This window comes from Pezoporus wallicus, unplaced genomic scaffold, assembly GCF_028554395.1.
Source record: "Pezoporus wallicus isolate ANWC-B61680 ecotype Strahan unplaced genomic scaffold, APGP_CSIRO_Pwel_v1 contig_5863, whole genome shotgun sequence".
Lineage (NCBI taxonomy): Eukaryota > Metazoa > Chordata > Aves > Psittaciformes > Psittacidae > Pezoporus > Pezoporus wallicus.
Window position 1 is genome coordinate 1,391,289 of NW_026635152.1, and position 20,364 is coordinate 1,411,652.

The window sequence follows — 20,364 nt, forward strand, 5'->3', positions numbered from 1 at the left end:
CGGAGGCTGCACTCCGCCCCTCCGCCCGTCGCTGGGGGCTGGTTTGGGCACTCCCCTCCCGCTCGGAGCCGCCATCCGCCCTGTCCGGTCTCCTCCCCTCTCGGCACCGACTCCCACAACTCAGCGGAGCTCCCGCCGATGGCCAGAGCGGGCTCCGGTCCTGCAGAGCCCCAGCCGCAGGCAGAGCCCCCTCTCCGAGCCCCCCGGCAGGCAGCTCTGGGGCCGCAGCGCGCACACGCTGGCACAGGGACAGCTTCAGAGCCACCGCAGAGGGACACGGACCCAAGGGGACAATAGCAAATGCACACAGCGCGGGGCACACGCACCCCCTGCGCCTCTCCCAGCCCCGCACCCGAGGACCGCTGGCGGGGCTGATGTGCACCGCGGGCCCCACTGAGCTCATCCTGGCACCCGCACTCGGGAAGCATGCGGGGATGCAGCCCCTCGCTGCATGGGAGAAGGGGCTGGCTGGTGACAGCCACTGCTAAGAAGCTACCTCCCCCCCCACTCCCCCCCAACTTGTCATCCCTCTCATCTGCAGCCACCCCAGTCCCAATGAGGCCACCACTGCTGCCGCTGCTTGTCCTGTGGGTGCCACGGCTCCTGGGAACCCTGGCAGAGGTAAGCTCTTCTCTCTTCAATCCCCCACTTGTCCATGCAGGCTCTTGGCTCCGAGCTCACTGGTGGCAGGGGCTTTGCATAGTCCTACCCCGCTGAGGAATGACGGCATCTTCCTGGGCTGCCGCTCCGGCTCTGCAGCTGAACCAAATTAGCAACGTTTGCAATTAGGAGCTGGCTCTTTCCTCCACTTCCCCCTCCAGCGCCGTGCCCAGTGCCTGGGATGGGAGCGTGTTACTGCTGCCATGGCTGCGCAGCTCCTCACACCAGGAATTGGCTGGCTGCTGTTCCCAGGGGTCCAGAGCCCCTTCGCCTTCCTCCGCACCACGGTCGGTGGGGGAGCCAGCAGTGAGTCAGACAGCAGAGCCAAGGGGGAAAGAACTAAAGACGATCTCTCCTCTGGGGCTTGTTGTGGGATAGGGAGTGGGCAGAGATATTTCCTTTAATGTGGAGGGAACTGGATGCAACCTAAAGCAGGGCACACCCTGCTGCAAGCAGACTGTGGGGAAACCGGCGTCCTGTGAGTGCTCAGCACCCACTGTGGTGTGAAGGGTGCTGGGTGCTCTGGAGCTCGCAGGCCAAGCCCTCGCTCCGCAGCATGGGGGGGGTGGCAGGCTGAGGTTTGGGGTCCCTCCATCCTCCCCATGACCGTGGGAAGGTTTGGTGCCTGTTGAGGGAATGAGCTTGCCAGGGCCTGTCTGGAGCTCCCTCCTTCCCCAGCTGGTCCCCCTGTGCACTGGCTGTTTCACTGGGGTGTCTTCCCTGGTGGGCATGGCCCCGTCTTGGTTTCGGCAGTGCCAGGACCCATGCAAAAGGCCAGGGCAGCCCACAAGCCATGTCTGCTGAGTGTGCCCCTGCCTTGGCCAGGGGAGTGCGACATGGGCCTGAGCTCCCCTGGGAGAAGGTGGCACAGCCCCCAGAGGATCGCAGATGCTGTGGTGGGATGGGACCCTGCACCTCTCCCAGGCGCTGCTCTCATCCCAGCCCACCTCATCCCATCCCTCTCTCACTTGACACCTTCAATCCCCAGGGCGAGGGATGCAACCGGACAGCACGGGCAGGGCTGGAGGACCAGGCTGCACACAGTGATAGGGGTAAGTCAAAGCAAAGGGGTTCTCAGGCTGAGGAGGGTGGCCTTGGTGCAGTGAGACGGGTGCTGGACCAGGACTCTTGGAGTTGAGTAGCTTCGTAAATGCTTTAGCCTAACTGCAGGCTGCAGATCATGGCCTGAGAAAGGGAAGGACTCAGCCCCATCCTTCTCCAGCAACCAGCCTTATGGGGAGGAGTGTGAGAGACAGACAGGCCTCGCTCCTTCCCAGGGAGCATTAAGTGGGCTCAGCAGCAGCTGAGCCCCTGCATGGAGCCCCTGCAGCTGCCTGGGCAGGATCGCACCCCATGGCTGTGCTGAGCTGGCGGGGGAGCAGCACAGCCGCATGGCACTGGCCCTGCTGCTGCAAACCCTCCCAGAGGATCCGCAGGCACCAGGCAGGGCATGGGGTGTACCTGGTTGTGGCTGCCTGTGATGTGGTTAGCAGGGCTTATCTATGAGCAGTGCGGTGATCCGGGGCCTCGGGGCTGGAGGATGCCTCTGGTCCATTTCAGAGTTGAGTACATTTGTGCTGCAGAGGTGGAGGTGACTGGAGGTAGGCAGTGCAGTCTAGTGGGAAGCCAAGAGCAGCAGACAAACATGGGTGGAGAACTCGTCCCTTCGTGAGGTAAGAGATAAAAGTGATAACACATCCCTGTTTGAACTCCGTGCAGGGCACAACCCTCCTGGCTGTCTTCAGGGGATCAACCATGCCCTGTGCTCAGTGAGCCCCTGCAGCTGGGTCCCTGCTGACCCAAGCCCATGGACACCCAGCTCCATTCACGTAACCATTCCTGAGCAGGCTGCTCCTAAATCTGCATCTGCACTGCTCAGGGATGGCACTGAGGCTTTTCCCAGGCAGACAAGGTGTGCCCCAATTCCACTCATCGGCTGAGTGAAGCTCTCAGAATGGCAGCAGGCTCCAGTGCATGGAACACAAGTTGTGTGCAGCTCCAAACCTGTCTGGCTCTGTGGGAAGGCCACACAAAACCCCGGAGCAGTCCCAAAGGTGCCCCTGGCCCTGGGGCTCACCCCGCACTGCTCCTCTTTGGCAGCCCCTGGGCAGTCCTCTGGGGCAATAGCTGTGCTTGTCTAAAGCTTTTTTTGCTGTGCCAGATTGCATGTGAGCCTGTTACAACGTGTTCCACATCATGCACCTTCAGTGCTAATTATTACACAAATGTCTTATTAGCACTAGAGCTGTTGTGGTGTTTCCCAAAGGCTCAATGCAATAGAGAGCTCGTCGTCCACAGCAAGGCTGGGATGGCAAACACACACAGTCTGCTAATGGAGGCACAGGGACACGTTGCCAGCTTGCTCCTGACAGGCTCTGTCTGGCTCCTGTTTGTGGAGGTGGTTCCAGAGCAACTCAAAGGGCAAGGATTCAACAGCCGAGCTGGCCGGTGAGCCACCAATTAGGCCAAGCCCTGGACGCCACTTCCTTGGCCCCAGACGCTCTCCCATCTGGATGCCACAGCACCAGCCCTGTGGCCGCAGCGTGCTTGCTGAGGCAAGGACACATCTCAGCAAGGGGGTGCAAATCTCACCCCACTTTTCTTCCATGCATGCAGTGTCCTGCTCTTTCCGTGTCACCCGTGCACTGGGCAGGACAGTGGGGGCTCTGTGCCTGGATCACTCCAAAGCAGCCTTTACGCCGTCCTCTGTCAGAGCCCGTGCAGAGGCAGTTGGTTTCTGCTATAAACCAGGGCTTTCTGGACAAAGCATGTGATGGCCTGAAGCCTTCTGGACTTTCTCCAAAGGAGGAGATGTTCTATGCTTAGCAGCATCTCACGTAGTGCCTTTGACCCCAGTCCATGGGGGGGGTTCTGAACCTTCTTGTGTTTTCCAAAGGCCGCTCAGAGCCCTTGAGGTTAGGGGGCCTGATGGAAGTGGGGCAGTGTCCATGGCGGTGCCCTGTGTCAGGGTGTGCAGTGAGAGGGGTGGGCTGGGGAGCCTGGTCCTGCAGCTTGGCCACCCAGCAGCACCACAGCTCCCTGCTAAGGGTTTTGGCTTCGCCCCTGCAGGGACCCTCCTGAACCTCAGCGTGAGTGACCAGAGCCGACCAGACTCCATCCTTCTGTCCTGGGATGAGCCGGAGGTGGGTGCCGAGGGATACTCGCTCGCCCTCTCCCCCTTGGGCTCAGGCGCACCGCTGCAGAACGGATCTGCTGGACCCAACATCACCAGCTTCTGGTTCCATGGGCTGACCCCTGGCACGCGCTACAAGGTTGAGGTGACAGCCACGCTTGCCTGCATGGAGACCACCAGCCAGACAGTCACAGCACAGACAAGTAAGGGGTCCGCAGGGGCTGTAGGGTCCAAGGGGTTTCAATGCTCCTACCGGTGGTTTGGAGGGTGTGAAGTCCAGGTCAGGGTGTTGGGCTTTTATTCACTTCCACAAGGCTTAGGGCCCTTTCCCAGTCCCCAGAGCCCCAAGGGTCATTCCCTCATCCATGTGGAGGCAGGGTTGCATCCCTGCAGGGTTTCTACTGAATCTTCTGGAATAATATAGCTACTGATGGATCAACTGATGATGTGGACTGCAGAGAGCTGAGGGGTAGAAAATGTGATGCCCGCAGGGGCAGAAAGAGTTACAAGGAAAGAGCATCTGCTCCGTGATTTTTGGCACAGCTCTGTCAGTTACTGGCTACCTTACCAAGCCTTGCTCTACACCGTCCCTGGCTGATGCCAAGGGCTGAGGTAAGGAGGCAAGGCTGGTGAGTCCATGGCTCAGGTGAGGAGCCTTGAGTAAATCAGTGCAGGTGAAGGTAGAAAACCTACAAAAGGAGAGCTGATGATGGACCAGCTTCTGATGTGGATTGCAGAGAGCTGAGGGGTAGAGAATGCCATGCCTAGAGGTCTAGAACAAGGACCTTAAAGCTCCTCTAGCTCCAACCCCTGCCGCGGGCAGGGACCCCTTCCATAGAGCAGCTTGCTCCAAGCCCCTGTGTCCAACCTGCCCTTGAACACTGCCAGGGATGGGGCAGCCACAGCTTCTCTGGGCACCCTGTGCCAGTGCCTCAGCACCCTCACAGGGAAGAGCTTCTGCCTCAGAGCTCAGCTCAGTCTCCCCTCTGGCAGGTTAAAGCCATTCCCCTTGGCCTGGTCCTATAGGCCCTTGTCCCAAGCCCCTCTCCAGGTTTCCTGTAGTCAATGGGGCTGTGCTTGGGGCATTGGCAGGTCAGCCACAACCAAAACAGCCAGCACCATCCGTGCCGTGTCAATGCAGGTCCTTCACCTGTCCGCAACCTGAGCCTGAGCAGTGGTGGGAGCTCTGCCCTGCTGCTCGCCTCCTGGGCGCATGGCCACGGGCATCGAGACGGGTACCACCTCGCCCTGTACCACAGCGACTCCCAGACGCTGGTGAGAAACGCGTCCATCTCACCAAGTGCCTCCACGTTCCTGTTTGACGGGTTGCTGCCTGGCAGCGAGTACGCCTTGAAGGTCAGCACCCTGGCTGGATCGAACCAGGCGAGCACCAGCATCCACCACTGGACAGGTAGGGAGTTACAGGTGTGCCTGCCGAGAGGGAAGGGGTGGGAGATAGGGTTTGGCAGCAGGGGTGCAGGGCAGATTCCAGCTGTGCTGGGCTGGCAGAGAGGTCTCCAGGCTTGGGATAGGGAGTTTGGGTAGGATGGGCAGTTCTTCACATCCTTGCTGTGAGCCCAGCGTGCAGGACCCGCAGCCTGGGTTTGTGTGCTCCGTATCCCCATAGGAGAAGGGCAGTCTGGGCATCCTGGCACAAGGTCTTGGCTGGTGGGAGCCGCAGAAATGCTGCGTTACCCAGGCTGCCACCAGCTCTGCAGCCTGACGGAGCATGGAGGGACCCAGGAGCCCCCCAGCCTGCCTGGGAAGGGACATAGGAAGGACACGCTCCAGCAGAGCACTGCCAGCCCCATAGAGAGCAGCCATGGGCATAGGAGACCCTGGGGAGAGAGGAGGGTCCCGGGAGGCTCCGTGCTGAACCTCGCTGCCTCCTGTCTTTCCCCTCAGCTCCCTCCATCCCCACGCAGCTGAGGCTCAGCCCGGGCTCCAGCACCAGCCTCGTCGCCTCCTGGATGGGTGCTGCGGGGGCCGCATGGCTGCACCTCGCGCTCCACAACCTCCTCACCCGCACGGTGACCACGACCCTGTCTGCCAGGAGGGGCCTCACCAGCTACACCTTCCAGCACCTCCAGCCTGGCACCCAGTACTGGCTGGGGCTCAGCGTCACGGCTGGGCCCTACACTGTGCCAGGGCCCAATGCCACCGCATGGACATGTGAGTGTGATGCCCAGGAATGGGGATGACATCGGTGGTGCTTCTCGCTGGGATGCACTGGGATCAGCCTGTGGGCTCTCCCTGAGGAGGAGGATTGGAAGGGCAGCAGATCCCATTGGTGTTTGGTGCAGCTTGGCCTCAGGGCTGTTCAAGGGCAGCAGAGAAAATAGGGCAAGGGGATAGCAGTTCAGCTGGTTTGAGCTGGAGCTTTCTGGTTTGCTGCCAACACCATGCCCATAGCACTGCAAACAGCACTGTCCCTGGGCTTGCTCTCCCAGATGTTCCCTGGAGAACCAAGAGAGGAAATGGAGAAGGCAAACAAAGCCTCCTGGATAGAGCAAGTTCACGCTGAATGCCAGGGGAGCGTTGGCACTCTCTAGTGAGGAGCAGCACGTTATGCTGGTGGCTTGCCCTGGGCGGTGATGCTGGTCCATGACCACTCTCCAGCTCCTTCCTGCTCTCCTGCTGGCCTGCGGAGCTGGAGCCTGCTCGGTGCTGACACGGGGGGTTCAGAGCTCCACACCCTGCCTGGGTTCCGCTGTGAAGTGATTCTGACTCAGTCCCACGGCTGCTGCCTGCGGCTCTGACCTGCCAGACCCAGCGCAACTCCCCGGTGCCAGGGGCACGGAGCCAGGAGCCAGCCCTGGCCGGCTCCCGGGAATGTCAGCGCGCTCGTGGCAGGATGCGAATGGAGACGAGGGGGAGCGTGAGGAATTTCCCAGCAGTGCTGCCAGCTTTGTCTGGAGCAGGAGCGGTTGTGCGAGGGAGCAGGGCTCCAGAAGGATGCGTACGCGTGGATGTAACCCTAGGAATGAGGAAGCAGGGGATGCGGCTTAGGGGTGTGCGTGGGGTCCGGGGCACCCCATAACCCTGACTCACACAATGCTGTTCCCTTCCAGACCCGCTGAGCCCTGGCAATGTGACCCTGAGCAGTGCGGAGGAGCAGAGCTCCCTGCAGGCTCGCTGGAGCACCCCAGCAGGAGAGAGGGACTTCTACCTGGTGACGCTGCGGGAGGGAGAGGACGGTGCTCCAGCAAGGAACATCTCTGTCGGCGGGGACAGCGGTCATGTCACCTTCCATGGGCTGAGCCCCGGGAAGCAGTACTCTGTCCAGGTGACAGTGGTGGCTGGGCCTTACCGGGCATCAGCGCGCAGCGCAGCAGCCTGGACACGTAAGCAGAAAACCTGAGTGTCCTTTGAGGCCATTTCTGCTGCCTGACGGAGACAGGGGCTGATGCCCAGGGGGAGGATGAGGAGCGGCAGAGGTGGGGCTGGGCAGGGCAGTGGTACCTGCTCCCAAGAGCAGGCTGTGGGTCAGAGCAGCAGAACCTGCAGCCCGGTCCCTCCTGGGGTCTTGTGGAGCCACACTTGGTGCTGCCGCAGAGCTGCCGTGCCAGGAAGGAAGGGATGGAGCTTAAACAGCGTGGGGAGGCACTCGCCCAGTCCCTGGCGCTGGGGGCAGTGAAAGGCTCTTCCTGCAGCCCTGGCTGCCTGTGTTTGGTGGGGGGACCACTGGGAGCAATCTGGCTGCCTGCTGCTCTGCCCCATGGCGTGACCCCATCCTTGTGCTCTGCAGAGCCGCTACCACCATCTGGTGTGAGTCTGTCCAGCCAGGAGAGCCCTCACAGCTTGCTAGCCAGCTGGGAGGAGGCAATGGGAGAGGGTTACGTGCTGGCCCTCAGCACCATGGAGGACCCCGTGAAGAACAGCTCGCTGCTCAGAGGTGCCACCAACTTCACCTACGAGGGCCTCAGCCCTGGGACTCTCTACACCTTTGAGGTCAGCACCGTGGCTGGCCCCTACACATCCTCGCCCCAGCGCATCGCCAACTGGACATGTGAGTGCCGCAGCCCTCTCCGCAGCCAGCCCCGGGATTCCCACTAGATCTTTCCCTTCCTGTGGTGTTGTGCCTCAGGGATGTGCTAGCGTGGCTCTTCTGAAGCTTCATGCATTAAAAGGGTGAAAAGCTCAGGAGGAAAGCAGAGGTGGATGTGTGACCCTGGTCTGTATCCCAGTCACCCAGCTCAAGGGTCAGCAGAGCCTGCTGCCCTCTTCTCCTCCCTTGGGCTGCCCCCGTGTGCCACTGCCTTGAGCCACCTCTCCACCTTGCCCAGACCATCCCAGCACCTTCAGCACCAGAGCAGCCCTCTCTTGCCATGCCAGTCTGAGCTCTGGGCTGTCCCAGTCCCTGCCAGGCTGATGGGGTGGCAGCGGCCAAAGCTTGGCTGTGGGTTTCACCAGGGCAGGGTCTCCTGCACATGTGGGGCTGCACATCTGCCGGGTGACCCCGGCTGGGTGCTGCTCTGACCCTAGGCCTTCCCTTTCCTAGATCCTCTGCCGCTGCAGCAGCTGAGCCTCAGCAACCAGGGCCGCAGCACCTCCCTGCAAGCCTCCTGGCGAGCAGCGCCCACCGGCAGCACCGGCTACACAGGCACCCTCTGGGAAACCAAGTCCCAGGAGCGGGTCAGGAGCATGGAGCTGGGGAAGGAGTGGAGAAACGTCACCTTTGAGGAGCTGGTCCCCGGGCGGCAGTACACACTGGAGATGGCTGCTGTGGCCGGACCTTACAGATCCCCTGTGCGATCAGCCGCAGACTGGACATGTGAGAGTGATGCCCCTGGTCAATCCTACTGCAGAATGCACCCAATGACAGCGGGAAGCTCATGGCACGGAAGCAAGGCAGAGTGTGGACCACGAATAGGGGGGCAGGGATACACAGACATGCAAAGAGCAGAAGGAGAAGCAGAGGCACATTTAGGTTGGAATTAGAAGGGTCTGCAGTGCAGGAGGAGCCCATCACTGAGCAGGGAAGGTGGGGACCTGCTCCCATGTCTGTTGTGCAGCAGAAGCTCGAGCTGCTCTGGGGTTTGACGTGTGCCAGGGCTAATTCTGACCTGAGCCCACCGGGGACAGGCGGTGGAGGTGCCCAGGGCAAGCGTGTGCGGTCCCTGCTCCACACCACAACCGCTTCTCACCGCCTTGGGTGTCTCTTCTCTCCCAGACCCCCTGGCTCCAGCCGGTGTGACCCTCACCAACACTCGACGCCCGCTGGGACTCTCTGCCTTCTGGGACAAGGCTGCTGGCGATGTGGACCGGTTCCACCTGCAGCTCTACAGCAAGAGCTTTCCAGTGCAGAGGAACATCACGGTGGGGCCAGACACCCACAATTTCACGTTCCTGGGGCTGTCCCCTGGCATTCAGTACTTCCTGAAGGTGACCAGCCTCGCTGGCCCCTACAGATCCTCCTCACACTTCGCCACTGAGTGGACATGTGAGTGACAAGTGTCCCCAGCCCCTTGTGGGGACGGTGCATCCTGGCACTGCCTGCAAACCCCACAATGACATGGATGTGTCTGGATGGAGGGAGGGCTCGGGTGAGACCTGCATGCTTCCTGCCACTGGGAATCAGAGCAGACGGCATGAGTTAGGTGTAGTGTGACTGCTTCTGGGTCCCAAAAGACCTTCTTCTCCACCTCGGGCTTTCCTCAGCCAAGCAGAACCTTCTGCCTAGACCACTTGTGATCTCCAGGCCAGCCTGGGACTGGTGGGAGAAGGATGTGAGAGAAGAACCATAGAGACCCATATGGGCTTGCTGCTCCCTGTCTGTGGAGCACAACAGCCCACTGCGGAGCTGAGGGCTTTTTTCTCAGCACAGCACACATCTGCTACCAGCACCTTGGGAATGTGCACGGGCAACTTGCAAGTCCCCAGGACGTGGCAGTCAGCTTCTGCTTTAGCCCTGTGTGAAGGTGCAGGCTGTGTCCTGGGCTGCTTCCATTGCTCACCTCCTCCATCTGATGGGTCTCTGTGCTGTGTTTCCCCCTAGATCCACTCTCTCTGGCTAACGTGAGCCTGCAGCCTGGCCAGAGACCCCAGGAGCTCCATGTGAGCTGGGTGGAGTCTGGCGGTGGTGGCAGAGACCACTGGGTGCAGCTCTCGGTGGCTGAGTCCCTGTCCATCATCAGGAATGTGTCTGTCCCCCGTGGAGTCACCCAGCTTGACCTGGAGGGGCTGGTGCCGGGGTCCCGGTACCGTGTGGAGATCATTTCTCAGGCTGGGCCTCATCGCACCTCCTCTCAGACTGCCGTCGGTTACACTGGTAGGAACACGGCTCTTCTGCACCCATCCCTGGTGCCCAGCCTGGCTCTGATCGGGTGGGGGACTGGGAACCAAGAGCTGCGTCTTAGCGTGTTCGATGCTGACCGTCCTGCAGCTCCCAGCTTCGTTCCCAAACCAGTCAGCCCTGAGCATCCTGTAATGCTTTCTCTCCCACAGTGCCGTTACCTCCTCCTTCCCTGTCGGCGAGCCCTGTCAGCGCTGCCTGGGCTCTGGCTGCGCACTGGGAGACCCCTCCTGGGCAGAGGGATGGATACGAGCTCAGTGTGCACAAGGAAGGCTCTTCTGCACCAGCAAGAAACCTGGAAACTGGGAAGGACAGCACTAATGTCACCCTGGAGCAGCTGGAGCCGGGAACATGCTACCTTGTTAGGATCTGGGCAGTAGCTGGACCTTACCACTCCCCCACAAAGAATGTCACTGGCTGCACAGGTGAGCATCCATAGCCCCCATGGGTGATTTTGGGTGGGAGTACTCCAGGAGCTCCAGAATGGGATGGGGATCAGTGTTGGCACCCAGCGAGAGGAGGGCAGCAGTGTTTGCTGGCCGGTTGTGCTGCCTGCCTGCGGAAGGCAGGAGGTGGCTGCCTGTTCAGAACTGGCTCTTTTTCTCTCTAACTCCTGTGTCTGTCTTTCCTCACAGTCCCTGCTGCACCTACAAACTTGAGCCTTATCAGCCTAGGCAGCTCCTCAGAGCTTTACACAGGCTGGAACAAGCCCCCTGGCAGGAGGGACCGCTACCGCGTTATTCTGTACGGCCTCAGCACCCAGAGCAGGGATCGGGTCCAGACCTTGGGTCCAGATGCCCAGAACATCACCTGGACTCACTTGGAGGCAGGCAGCAGGTTTGCTGTGCAGGTCATTGCCATGAAAGGCTCATCTGAAGCCTCCTCCACCAATGTCACCCAATGGACACGTGAGTCTGATGGGCAGGGTTGGACACAGCATCTCACTGAGCCACAGAGCTTCCATCTGAGCTTTCAGAGCACCCGCCGCCACCTTCCCCATCCCAAACCATCCCTGCTGTGCCACGAGCTTCTGCATAGCTGTGCCACCTTTCTGCTCCCTGCCCTCACTCCTTCCCCAGCACAGAGCCAATCCTCCCCACCCACCCCAAAGGCTCTGGGTATCTCCCTTGCCATTTCCAGCTCCAAACCCTGGAGATATTGCGCTCGGAGCCCATTTGTCCCCATGCTCCTCTCTGGAGGATCTCTAGATCAGCTCACAGCGCTGTGCAGTGAGTGGGGGCACGCAGGGGCTGACTCTCTCCCTGTTGCTTTCCAGATCCCTTGGCTCCTGCCAACCTCACCCTGCGCAGCCCCTCTGCCTCCTCACTGCAGGCGTCCTGGGCAGCAGCGGGGCGAGGAGCAGAAGGCTACGTGGTGGATGTCTATGACACAGCCTCCAGCAGTCACGTCGGGCACATGGTGCTGGGTGCGGGTGCCAGGAGTCACATCTTCAGGAACTTGAGCTCTGGTACCCACTACAGCGTGGCAGTGAGGGCCACGGCTGGACCCTTCCACACCAGCACCCCCAACCGCACCCACTGCACACGTGAGTATGATGCTCTCCTTGCAGTCTCCACCAGCTCTCCCCCTTCCTTGTTTAACTCAGAGGCCATACTAGAGCAGCCAAATCCTGCCTTCTTCTCCCACATGCCCGAGTGCCTGGTACTTGTGCCCAGCTGGGGAGGCTCTGCACAACCCTGTGGCATGACCGCCCGTGTCCCTGGTAGCCATCCATAGGCTCAGATGTGCAGCATCTCCTTTCCCTCCGCCCAGACCTGCATCCTGGCACTGACCTGTGTCTCCTCCCCAGGCCCGCTGCCGCCGGCCGCCGTGCGCTTGCTGAGCACAGGGCACCCCGACAGGCTGAGCGCATCCTGGGGAGCCGCGGCGGGGGGCCGGGATGGGTACGCACTGACCCTGTACCGCGCTGGGCTGGGCACGGCGGCAGCCAGCACCTCGCTTGGGAGGGACACCCAGAGCTTCACCTTCACCGGGCTGGCCCCGGGGTATGAGTACTCCCTGGAGGCCAGCGCCACGGCTGGACCATACCAGGCAACGGCCCCCAACGTCAGTGGCTGGACACGTGAGTGCCTGGAGGAGCATCCCCTGCACAGGGGTGGGAGGTTTGCGGGGACCCGATGGGTTTGGAGATGTGCACAGATGTGTGCGTGGGTTCAAGGCACAGCAGTCAGTGCAAGAGCACAATCTTCCTCTCATCAGCACACGGATGTTTGTCTATAGTCCTGCACAGGTACATAGAATCAGAATAGTTAGGGTTGGAAAAGACCTTAAGATCATCCAGTTCCAACCCCCCTGCCATGGGCAGGGACACCTCACACTGAACCATCTCACCCAAGGCTGTCCAACCTGGCCTTGAACACTGCCAGGGATGGAGCATTCACACCTTCCCTGGGCAACCCATTCCAGTGCCTCACCACCCTCACAGGAAAGAACTTCCTCCTTAGATCCAATCTAAACTTCCCCTGTTTCAGTTTGAACCATTACCCCTTGTCACTACAAGGACATGCTGGTGACATGTAGGTTTCCCCAGCTGTGCCCATGCAGGGACATCCCCTGCCCATGATGCCCCATCTTTATGCATATAGGAGCACTCATGCCCTCACTGAGTCTCCTCCAACAGGTTGAAACCACACCACCATAAAGGTTAATGAAAATCAGTGTAATACAAGAGGCTGGCCCACAGCTCTCCCAGGAGAGCAGCTCTCTGCTCTGGAAATGGACTAGTCCAGCGCCTCATCCAGAAAGACTTCAGGACCAGACAGAGAACAGACATTGTGCCAGCTCTGCCCACACTAGCTGGGTGCTGAAGGATGCATGTGCACACACTGGTGGCAAAGGCACTTCAGCTTGGCTATGGGCTTGAGGGTGACCTGGACAAAGGGTTGGCATGTGAGGGACCACAGAGAGTGAGCGGCACCAAAGATGAGGTGGGATGGGACAGGAAAGGGAAAAGTGAGGAGGAGGAGTGTGCTGAGGGCATCTGAGTCCCAGCCCTCAGGAAGCATCTGCCCCATGGCACAACGTCCCATCAAGAGTCTGTTTCCTTCTGCACGGTCTCCAATCCCTAACATCAGGTTTGCTGTCTCCCCCAGGCCCGCTGCCGCCGGCCGCCGTGCACTTGCTGAGCACAGGGCACCCCGACAGGCTGAGCGCATCCTGGGGAGCCGCGGCGGGCGGCCGGGATGGGTACGCACTGACCCTGTACCGCGCTGGGCTGGGCACGGCGGCAGCCAGCACCTCGCTTGGGAGGGACACCCAGAGCTTCACCTTCACCGGGCTGGCCCCTGGAAGCAAGCATCTGCTGGAGGTGGCATCCGTGGCGGGGTCCTACCACACACCTGCAGGGAACGTCAGCAACTGGACACGTGAGTGCCTGGGTCTGAGGGGGATGTGTGTCCTGCTTGGCGGTCACGGCAGCTCACGGCAAAGGACATGGCCCCGCTGACCATGGCAGACACCAAGCTCTGCCTGAACTCGAGCGTGTTGGTGCTGTGGCACTGAGCAGGGCTATGCGCACCCTCACCATCAGCTCCAAGCCAGCTGAAGCTCCAGGGCTGTGCTTCGGAGGAGAGGCATGGAGGAGGGAGCAGTGGTCAGGGGTATTCGGTCTTCCCCTCCCCTGGACTAGAATGGAATAAATTTATTAGATTAGAATAGAATGGAACAGAATAGAATAGTTTGAGTTGGAAAGGGCCTTAAGATCATCCGATTCCAACCCCCCTGCCATGGGCAGGGACACCTCACATTAAACCATCTCACCCAAGGCTCTGTCCAACCTGGCCTTGAACACTGCCAGGGATGGAGCATTCACAACCTCCCTGAGCACCCCATTCCAGTGCCTCACCACCCTAACAGTAAAGAACTTCTTCCTTAGATCCAGTCTAAACTTGCCCTGTTTCAGTTTGAACCCATCACCCCTTGTCCTGTCACTCCAGTCCCTAATGAAGAGTCCCTCCCCAGCATCCTTGTAGCCCCCTTCAGACACTGGAAGCTGCTCTGAGGTCTCCACACAGCTTCTCTTCTCCAGGCTGAACAGCCCCAACTTTCTCAGCCTGTCTCTATACAGGAGCTGCTCCAGTCCCCTGATCATCCTCGTGGCCTCCTGTAGCCTTGTTCCAAGAGCTCCATGTCCTTTTCATGTTGAGCTTTCTTCTCGCCCATCTCACTCCAGCTGGAGCAGGGCTATCTGCTCAGACAGACATCGCTTGAAGCTTGCAAAAGCTTCCAGGCTGGTGGATGCAGCCATCTACCCAAGACAAAGGGCCCTGAGCTGCATGGTGCAGCCCTTCTGCTGACACTGCTGAGATACCGAGGCAATGTCCTCAGGCCTTTCACTGACCCATCTCCCATCCTGTCTCTCCAGACCCCTTGCCCCCCCGTAACGTGTACATGACGAACCAGGGGTATCCCAACAGGCTGAGTGCATCCTGGCAAGCTGAACCCCAAGGACAAGACAGTTACAGGCTCCTCCTGTATCACTGGGGATCAGGTATTGTGGCAGCCAATGTGTCTGTTGGGAAAGGCACCAGCAAATTCACCTTTTCTGGCCTGGCTCCAGGACACAAATACCTGCTGGAAGTGGTGTCCATGTCAGGGCCCTACGCAGCCTCCTCTGGGAACATCAGCGACTGGACAAGTAAGTAGCAAGAGCTGGAGGTCCTCGCATCATGCATGACGCTCAGCCTTCCCCAGCAGGGTGGAAACACCTGCAGTGGGAATGGGCAGGGACCTAGCCAGGACTGCAGCCTGAAAGCTGTATGAGCCAGCAGAGCAATGGGATAAGGGGGTGTGAAGCCCCTTGGGAGGGAGAGCAGGGCAGTGCTGGGGCTCATCGGGCAGCCTGGCAGCCGTGGCTGCTGTTTCAGGAGCCAGAGCCCTACTGGCTCCTCCAGACATGGGTCCCTGAACAAGAGCAGGGGATCCCATGGCAGTAGTGATGCTCTGGTAGAGGACACCCACAGCCTGGGAGACCATGAAGCCTTACAGCCGGGGGGGGGCATCCCACCATCCCTGCTGCCTTTTTCCCCAGGCATTCTGAGAATTCCTGGCATGGGGAATAAAAGGGGCTGGGCATCTGCTGGACTTTTTCTCAAGGAATGTGAACGTTGCAGATAAGCACAATAAGCCTTTTCATGTGCTTGTCCCCACAGCCCCTGCACTTTGCTTGGGTAATCCAAAGGCCTCTGCTCCCATGCTCAGCCAGCCGCTGGCAGGGTGCTGGCAGTCACGTGCAGAGCCCTTCAGGCAGGTCTCTAATGAAACATGTTAATTAGCAAGAGGGGGAGCCCATCTCCTCGTGCTCCTCACCCTGCATGTCCTCCCATTGCCATTCAAAGGTCATCTCTGGTAGCGGCAGCCGGCAGCTGCAGAAAGGGTACCACTGAGCGTATGAGGCTTCCTCCCACATTACCCATCTTCTCCTTGTGTCTCCACAGGGTGGAAGAGAGTGCATGCATGCCAGTAACTGTCCCCTGGTGTGGTTCTCATTGCAGCCCCCTCCGTCCCCAAAAACCTCTCTGCGGTGGTAGAAGGGAACCGCACGATGCTCATCTCCTGGGGCAGTGTCTCTGGACAGCAGGATGAGTGCCAGCTGTGGCTGCGGGATCCCAGGAACTCCACGCTGCCCTGGAGGCACGTCCTCCACAGAGGACAGGTCCAGCACCTCCTCCGGGGGCTGATCCCAGGCAGGAACTACTCTGTGTCCTTGAGCTGTGTGGCCGGGCCCTACTGGAGCAGCACCAAGCCATTGCCAGTGCCAGTGGGTGGGTATGCGCTGCCGTGGGGATGGGGGGAGAAACGCCTGTGTGGCCTCAAGACTGGATCAGCCCTTGGGTATCAGTGGGAGCATAGGAAGTCTTCATGGTGGGAGGTAAGGAAAGGCAGCTGGGTGATGCTCTGGTAGCCATCAGCTCCATAAGCTAGCCCCAACACAAGGATTTCACAACCATCACCTTGTGGACTGGTTACCTGTGAAGTGAGTTGGCCTCTGCAGAGACCTCCTATAAGGCACTTGCTCAGACCCTGACCCAGTCACCTTATCCTCTGGGCCTTGGCACAAAAAGCTCCCAGGTTGCCCATGTCCAGCTCTGCTCCTCTCTCACTGACATAGGGACAGGCAGTAGAGGTCCATAGTGATTCTGGGCTGATGTATGGACTGAGGTTGGGATTCCTCTGGTCCAGTGAGATCAGATCCTGCTGTATCTCCTTCACAGAGCCAATCCCAGTGGAGGATGTGCAATGCCTACCGGAGTCAAGGAGCCTTTACTTGAACTGGAGCAGCTCTCCTGGAGATGTGGAGGCTTATGAGGTGGTGACAGAGAGACTTTCTGATGGCACTCCCACCTCCAAGTATGTCATGAGCATCCCTACAAGCAAGGCCAGCCTGGAGGGGCTGGAGCCAAACTCTTCCTACCGAATCATTGTGAGCACAGTGGGCATGAACATGATGAGGAGCCAGGCTGTTACTCTGCTCTGCAACACGACAGTGGAGGGTGAGTCCCCTTCTTCCCCACAGCCTTGCCACAGACGCCAGCAGAAGACGCACAGTGTTGCTAATTAGTAGGCACCTGGGGACTCTTTCAGGTACCTGTGACCCATTGCAGTGGGTCAGGGCTCTGGGCAGTCATGCTGGCATTAGTCACAGGCTGAGCAATATGGGAGTGGGAGCAGGGGACACGCTAAAAGGCTGTGCTTTCTGGTTCCTCTTCCAGCCCTGCCTCCACCCCTGCGAGCAGACATCTTCCGGGTGGAGGCCAGCTCCACAGTTATCATTCCATCTGACCTGTTCAGCGAGGAGAACGGACAGATCGAGTACTATGGTGTCATCGCTACCACTAATGAGTCCTGTAAGTGCCCCCATTGCACATCCCAGTCTGCCCTGGAAGGGCAGCAGCTTCCCTGGATGTCATAGAATCATAGAATAGTTTGGGTTGGAAAGGACCTTAAGATTCCAACCCCCTGCCATGGGCAGGGACACCTCACACTAAACCGTGGCACCCAAGGCTCTGTCCAACCTGGCCTTGAGCACTGCCAGGGATGGAGCATTCACAACCTCCCTGGGCAACCCATTCCAGTGCCTCACCACCCTCACAGTAAAGAACTTCTTCCTTAGATCCAATCTAAACTTCCCCTGTTTCAGTTTGAACCCATCACCCCCTGTCCTATCACTACAGTCCCTAATGAAGAGTCCCTCCCCAGCATCCCTATAGCCCCCTTCAGACACTGGAAGCTGCTCTGAGGTCTCCTCACAGCTTCTCTTCTCCAGGCTGAACAGCCCCAACTTTCTCAGCCTGGCTCCATACAGGAGGTGCTCCAGCCCCTGCTCATCCTCGTGGCCTCCTCTGGACTTGTTCCAACAGCTCCATGTCCTTTTTATGTTGAGGACACCAGAACTGCACACAATGCTCCAATTGAGGTCTCACGAGAGCAGAGCAGAGGGGCAGGATCACCTCCATGACCTGCTGGTCACGCTCCTTTTGATGCAGCCCAGGACACGGTTGCTTTCTGGGCTGCAAGCGCACACTGAAGCCAGCTCATGTTCATTTTCTCATCGACCAACACCCCCAGGTCCTTCTCTGCAGGGCAAGGACATGTCACTTTGGAACTAACTGTCCTGTGTGTTCCTGCTCAGTGCTGAGGCCCACCCAGGAAATCATGTCCAGCACTTGGTATGACCACTATTACGGGACAGAAGACTCCTACCTGGCCGTGCTAATCCCCAACCCCTTCCATCCGAGCCCTGGGAGCTCCCCGGAAACCTGGCGAGTGCCAGTGGGAACAGACGAGTGCGGCCGGTCCAGGGCAACGTGCAATGGGAAGCTGAAAGCCAACGAGCAGTACAGGTGAGAGTGTCAGCATCCCTCCTGAGCGGAAGGGGCTGGCGGAGCGAAGGTAAGGACTAAAATGGATGTTGTTATTTGTGGCTCAGAACCACTGAGTGCAAAGCTGCGATTGATTTGGGAACTTTAGCTCAAGTGGGTGCCCCGATTCAGTTGAAATAAACTTAGAGCAAGAGTGGCTGACCAGTGCTAGGAATCGCTGAGGGTGTTGGGGTAAAGAGGAAGACGGTGAGAAAGTGTGTGCCTGAGGGAGAGCTTCCCTTCCCCTGTGAATGAAGCGAGGATTGGATCTGCCCTGAAGTTTCCCTTCTGTGAGATTGATTGTCCATCAAGCCCAGCTATTCATTAGCGCTAAAGACTCCTGCCCAACTCGCTCTCAAGCACTGCAGGGCAGCCCTGACTTACTGAAGCCTTCTGCTTCAGCCAGCACAAATAAGACAGGACAGCCTGAGCACAAGCTGGGTCTGTGTGACAGCTCTTGGCTCAGACCAAGATGTGCCAGCAGCCTCAAGGGGAGTTTAACACCAGCATAAACACATGAGGATCTGCCCTCTCTGCTTCTCAGCTGCCATTTTCATCCCAACATCGACCTCTTCTGTTAGAGCCAAGTCCAGAGGAGGCCACGGAGATGCTGCGAGGGCTGGAGCAGCTCTGCTCTGGAGCCGGGCTGAGAGAGCTGGGCTGGGGCAGCCTGGAGAAGAGAAGGCTCCTGAAGGGGAGACCTGAGTGCCTGAAGGGGCTGCAGGAAAGCTGGAGAGGGGCTTGGGACAAGGGATGTAGGGACAGGCCAAGGGGAATGGCTTGAACCTGCCAGAGGGGAGACTGAGATGAGCTCTTAGGCAGAAGCTCTTCCCTGTGAGGGTGCTGAGGCGCTGGCACAGGGTGCCCAGAGAAGCTGTGGCTGCCCCATGCCTGGCAGTGTTCAAGGCCAGGTTGGACACAGGGGCTTGGAGCAAGCTGCTCTATGGAAGGGGTCCCTGCCCGTGACAGGGGCTGGGACTTGATGAGCTTTAAGGTCTCTTCCACCCAAACCAGTGTGGGATCTAAGAAGAGATCAGGAAGATGCTGCTCTCCTGCAGGGTAGCAGCCTTTTCAGAGCCATCGGGCTGCCATGATTCAAGAACATGGACTTAACTGTCCATTTACTCAGGACTAGGAGATCCTTTTGCACCTCTCCACAGCTTGCTTTCATTTTGGCTGCCCTGAACAATGTGTCCTCAGTGCTGCTTTCCTAGTAGTGTGGTAGAAGGCAGATACACTGACAGCCCATCTCCATTCTGAAAGCCAGCCCTTGTTTCCTATCTTCCAGCAAGTTATTTATCCACAAGGGATGAGGCTTGCAGTGCACACTGCAGGGAGGAAGGTGTAGGGCAGATCACCACTAGGTAGGGGATGCACCAGCCACTTCTTTGTGCACATGGAAGGGTCTGGGTTGGGGCTCAGCCCTTCCAGCTGAGGTATCCCTGTTTCAACTACCTGGGCTCAGCTCTTGAAGTTAATTAAGCTCTTTAATTAATGGGTTGACATGAACCAAGAGAGTGACTCAGCCCTTGATTTTCCCTCCTTACTGCTGCCTTTCCCTATTTTTGTCCCAGAAGAGCAGAAACATCCTTTCATCTGCGAATAATGCATTGGAGGAGAGCTGTTTCCCTTTGTGCTTTCTGAACATTTTGTCATGTTCTCCCAAGCACAACCACCTTGTGTAAGAAGCAGAAAAGGGAGGAAAGACCATTTCCATGCGTTCTCTAAACCCCATTTCCATGCATTCCCTAAATCCCATTTCCATGCATTCCCTAAACCCCATTTCCACACATTTCCTAAACCCCATTTCCACACATTCCCTAAACCCCATTTCCACGCATTCCCTAAACCCCATTTCCATGCATTCTCTAAACCCCATTTCCATGCATTCTCTAAACCCCATTTCCATACATTCTCTAAACCCCATTTCCGTACATTCCCTAAACCCCATTTCCATACATTCTCTAAACCCCATTTCCATACATTCCCCAAACCCCATTTCCATACATTCTCTAAACCCCATTTCCATACATTCCCCAAACCCCATTTCCATACATTCTCTAAACCCCATTTCCACGCATTCTCTAAACCCCATTTCCGTACATTCCCTAAACCCCATTTCCATACATTCTCCAAATCCCTTACCACAAAACCGATTTCTTCCAATACAGCATTTCAAGACAGAGGCAGCTTCCTGTTCCCTTGGGTCTTCGTGCTGATGGGTGTTGTGCTTAGTTCAGATTGCCTTCATGACAGGTCTCTGCTTTGCCCTAGGTTCAGCATCGCTGCCTTCACCAAGTACGACCCTGTAGCCCCTGCAGTGACGTTCACCATGTTCTCAGGTAAGATGGATAACGCCATCTTCCCTATCTGGCTGCGTAGGTTAGATGTAATTA

The 20,364-nt window shown here is 58.5% G+C and overlaps 1 protein-coding gene across 3 annotated transcripts in view; it reads left to right on the forward strand.

Annotated features, from left to right (window-relative positions):
- The first annotated feature begins 515 nt into the window (after window positions 1-515).
- The window catches only part of LOC130596494 (receptor-type tyrosine-protein phosphatase V-like), a 32,096-nt gene continuing 12,247 nt past the window's right edge, over window positions 516-20,364 (forward strand). The window contains exons 1-21 of one of the 3 annotated variants that reach the window (XM_057404170.1): window positions 516-621; window positions 1,649-1,712; window positions 3,730-3,996; window positions 4,935-5,204; window positions 5,699-5,965; window positions 6,865-7,137; window positions 7,542-7,802; window positions 8,295-8,567; window positions 8,967-9,236; window positions 9,792-10,064; window positions 10,241-10,513; window positions 10,724-10,996; window positions 11,365-11,634; window positions 11,899-12,171; window positions 13,202-13,474; window positions 14,668-14,745; window positions 15,602-15,871; window positions 16,322-16,600; window positions 16,820-16,954; window positions 17,740-17,950; window positions 20,225-20,310. In XM_057404170.1, the coding sequence (XP_057260153.1) occupies window positions 556-621; window positions 1,649-1,712; window positions 3,730-3,996; window positions 4,935-5,204; window positions 5,699-5,965; window positions 6,865-7,137; window positions 7,542-7,802; window positions 8,295-8,567; window positions 8,967-9,236; window positions 9,792-10,064; window positions 10,241-10,513; window positions 10,724-10,996; window positions 11,365-11,634; window positions 11,899-12,171; window positions 13,202-13,474; window positions 14,668-14,745; window positions 15,602-15,871; window positions 16,322-16,600; window positions 16,820-16,954; window positions 17,740-17,950; window positions 20,225-20,310 (4,705 nt within the window). In that variant the 5' untranslated portion in view covers window positions 516-555. Of the gene's footprint in view, window positions 622-1,648; window positions 1,713-3,729; window positions 3,997-4,934; window positions 5,205-5,698; window positions 5,966-6,864; window positions 7,138-7,541; window positions 7,803-8,294; window positions 8,568-8,966; window positions 9,237-9,791; window positions 10,065-10,240; window positions 10,514-10,723; window positions 10,997-11,364; window positions 11,635-11,898; window positions 12,172-13,201; window positions 13,475-14,472; window positions 14,746-15,601; window positions 15,872-16,321; window positions 16,601-16,819; window positions 16,955-17,739; window positions 17,951-20,224; window positions 20,311-20,364 lie in introns of all 3 variants that reach the window. The other 2 variants (XM_057404155.1, XM_057404165.1) reach the window with 2 other exon arrangements.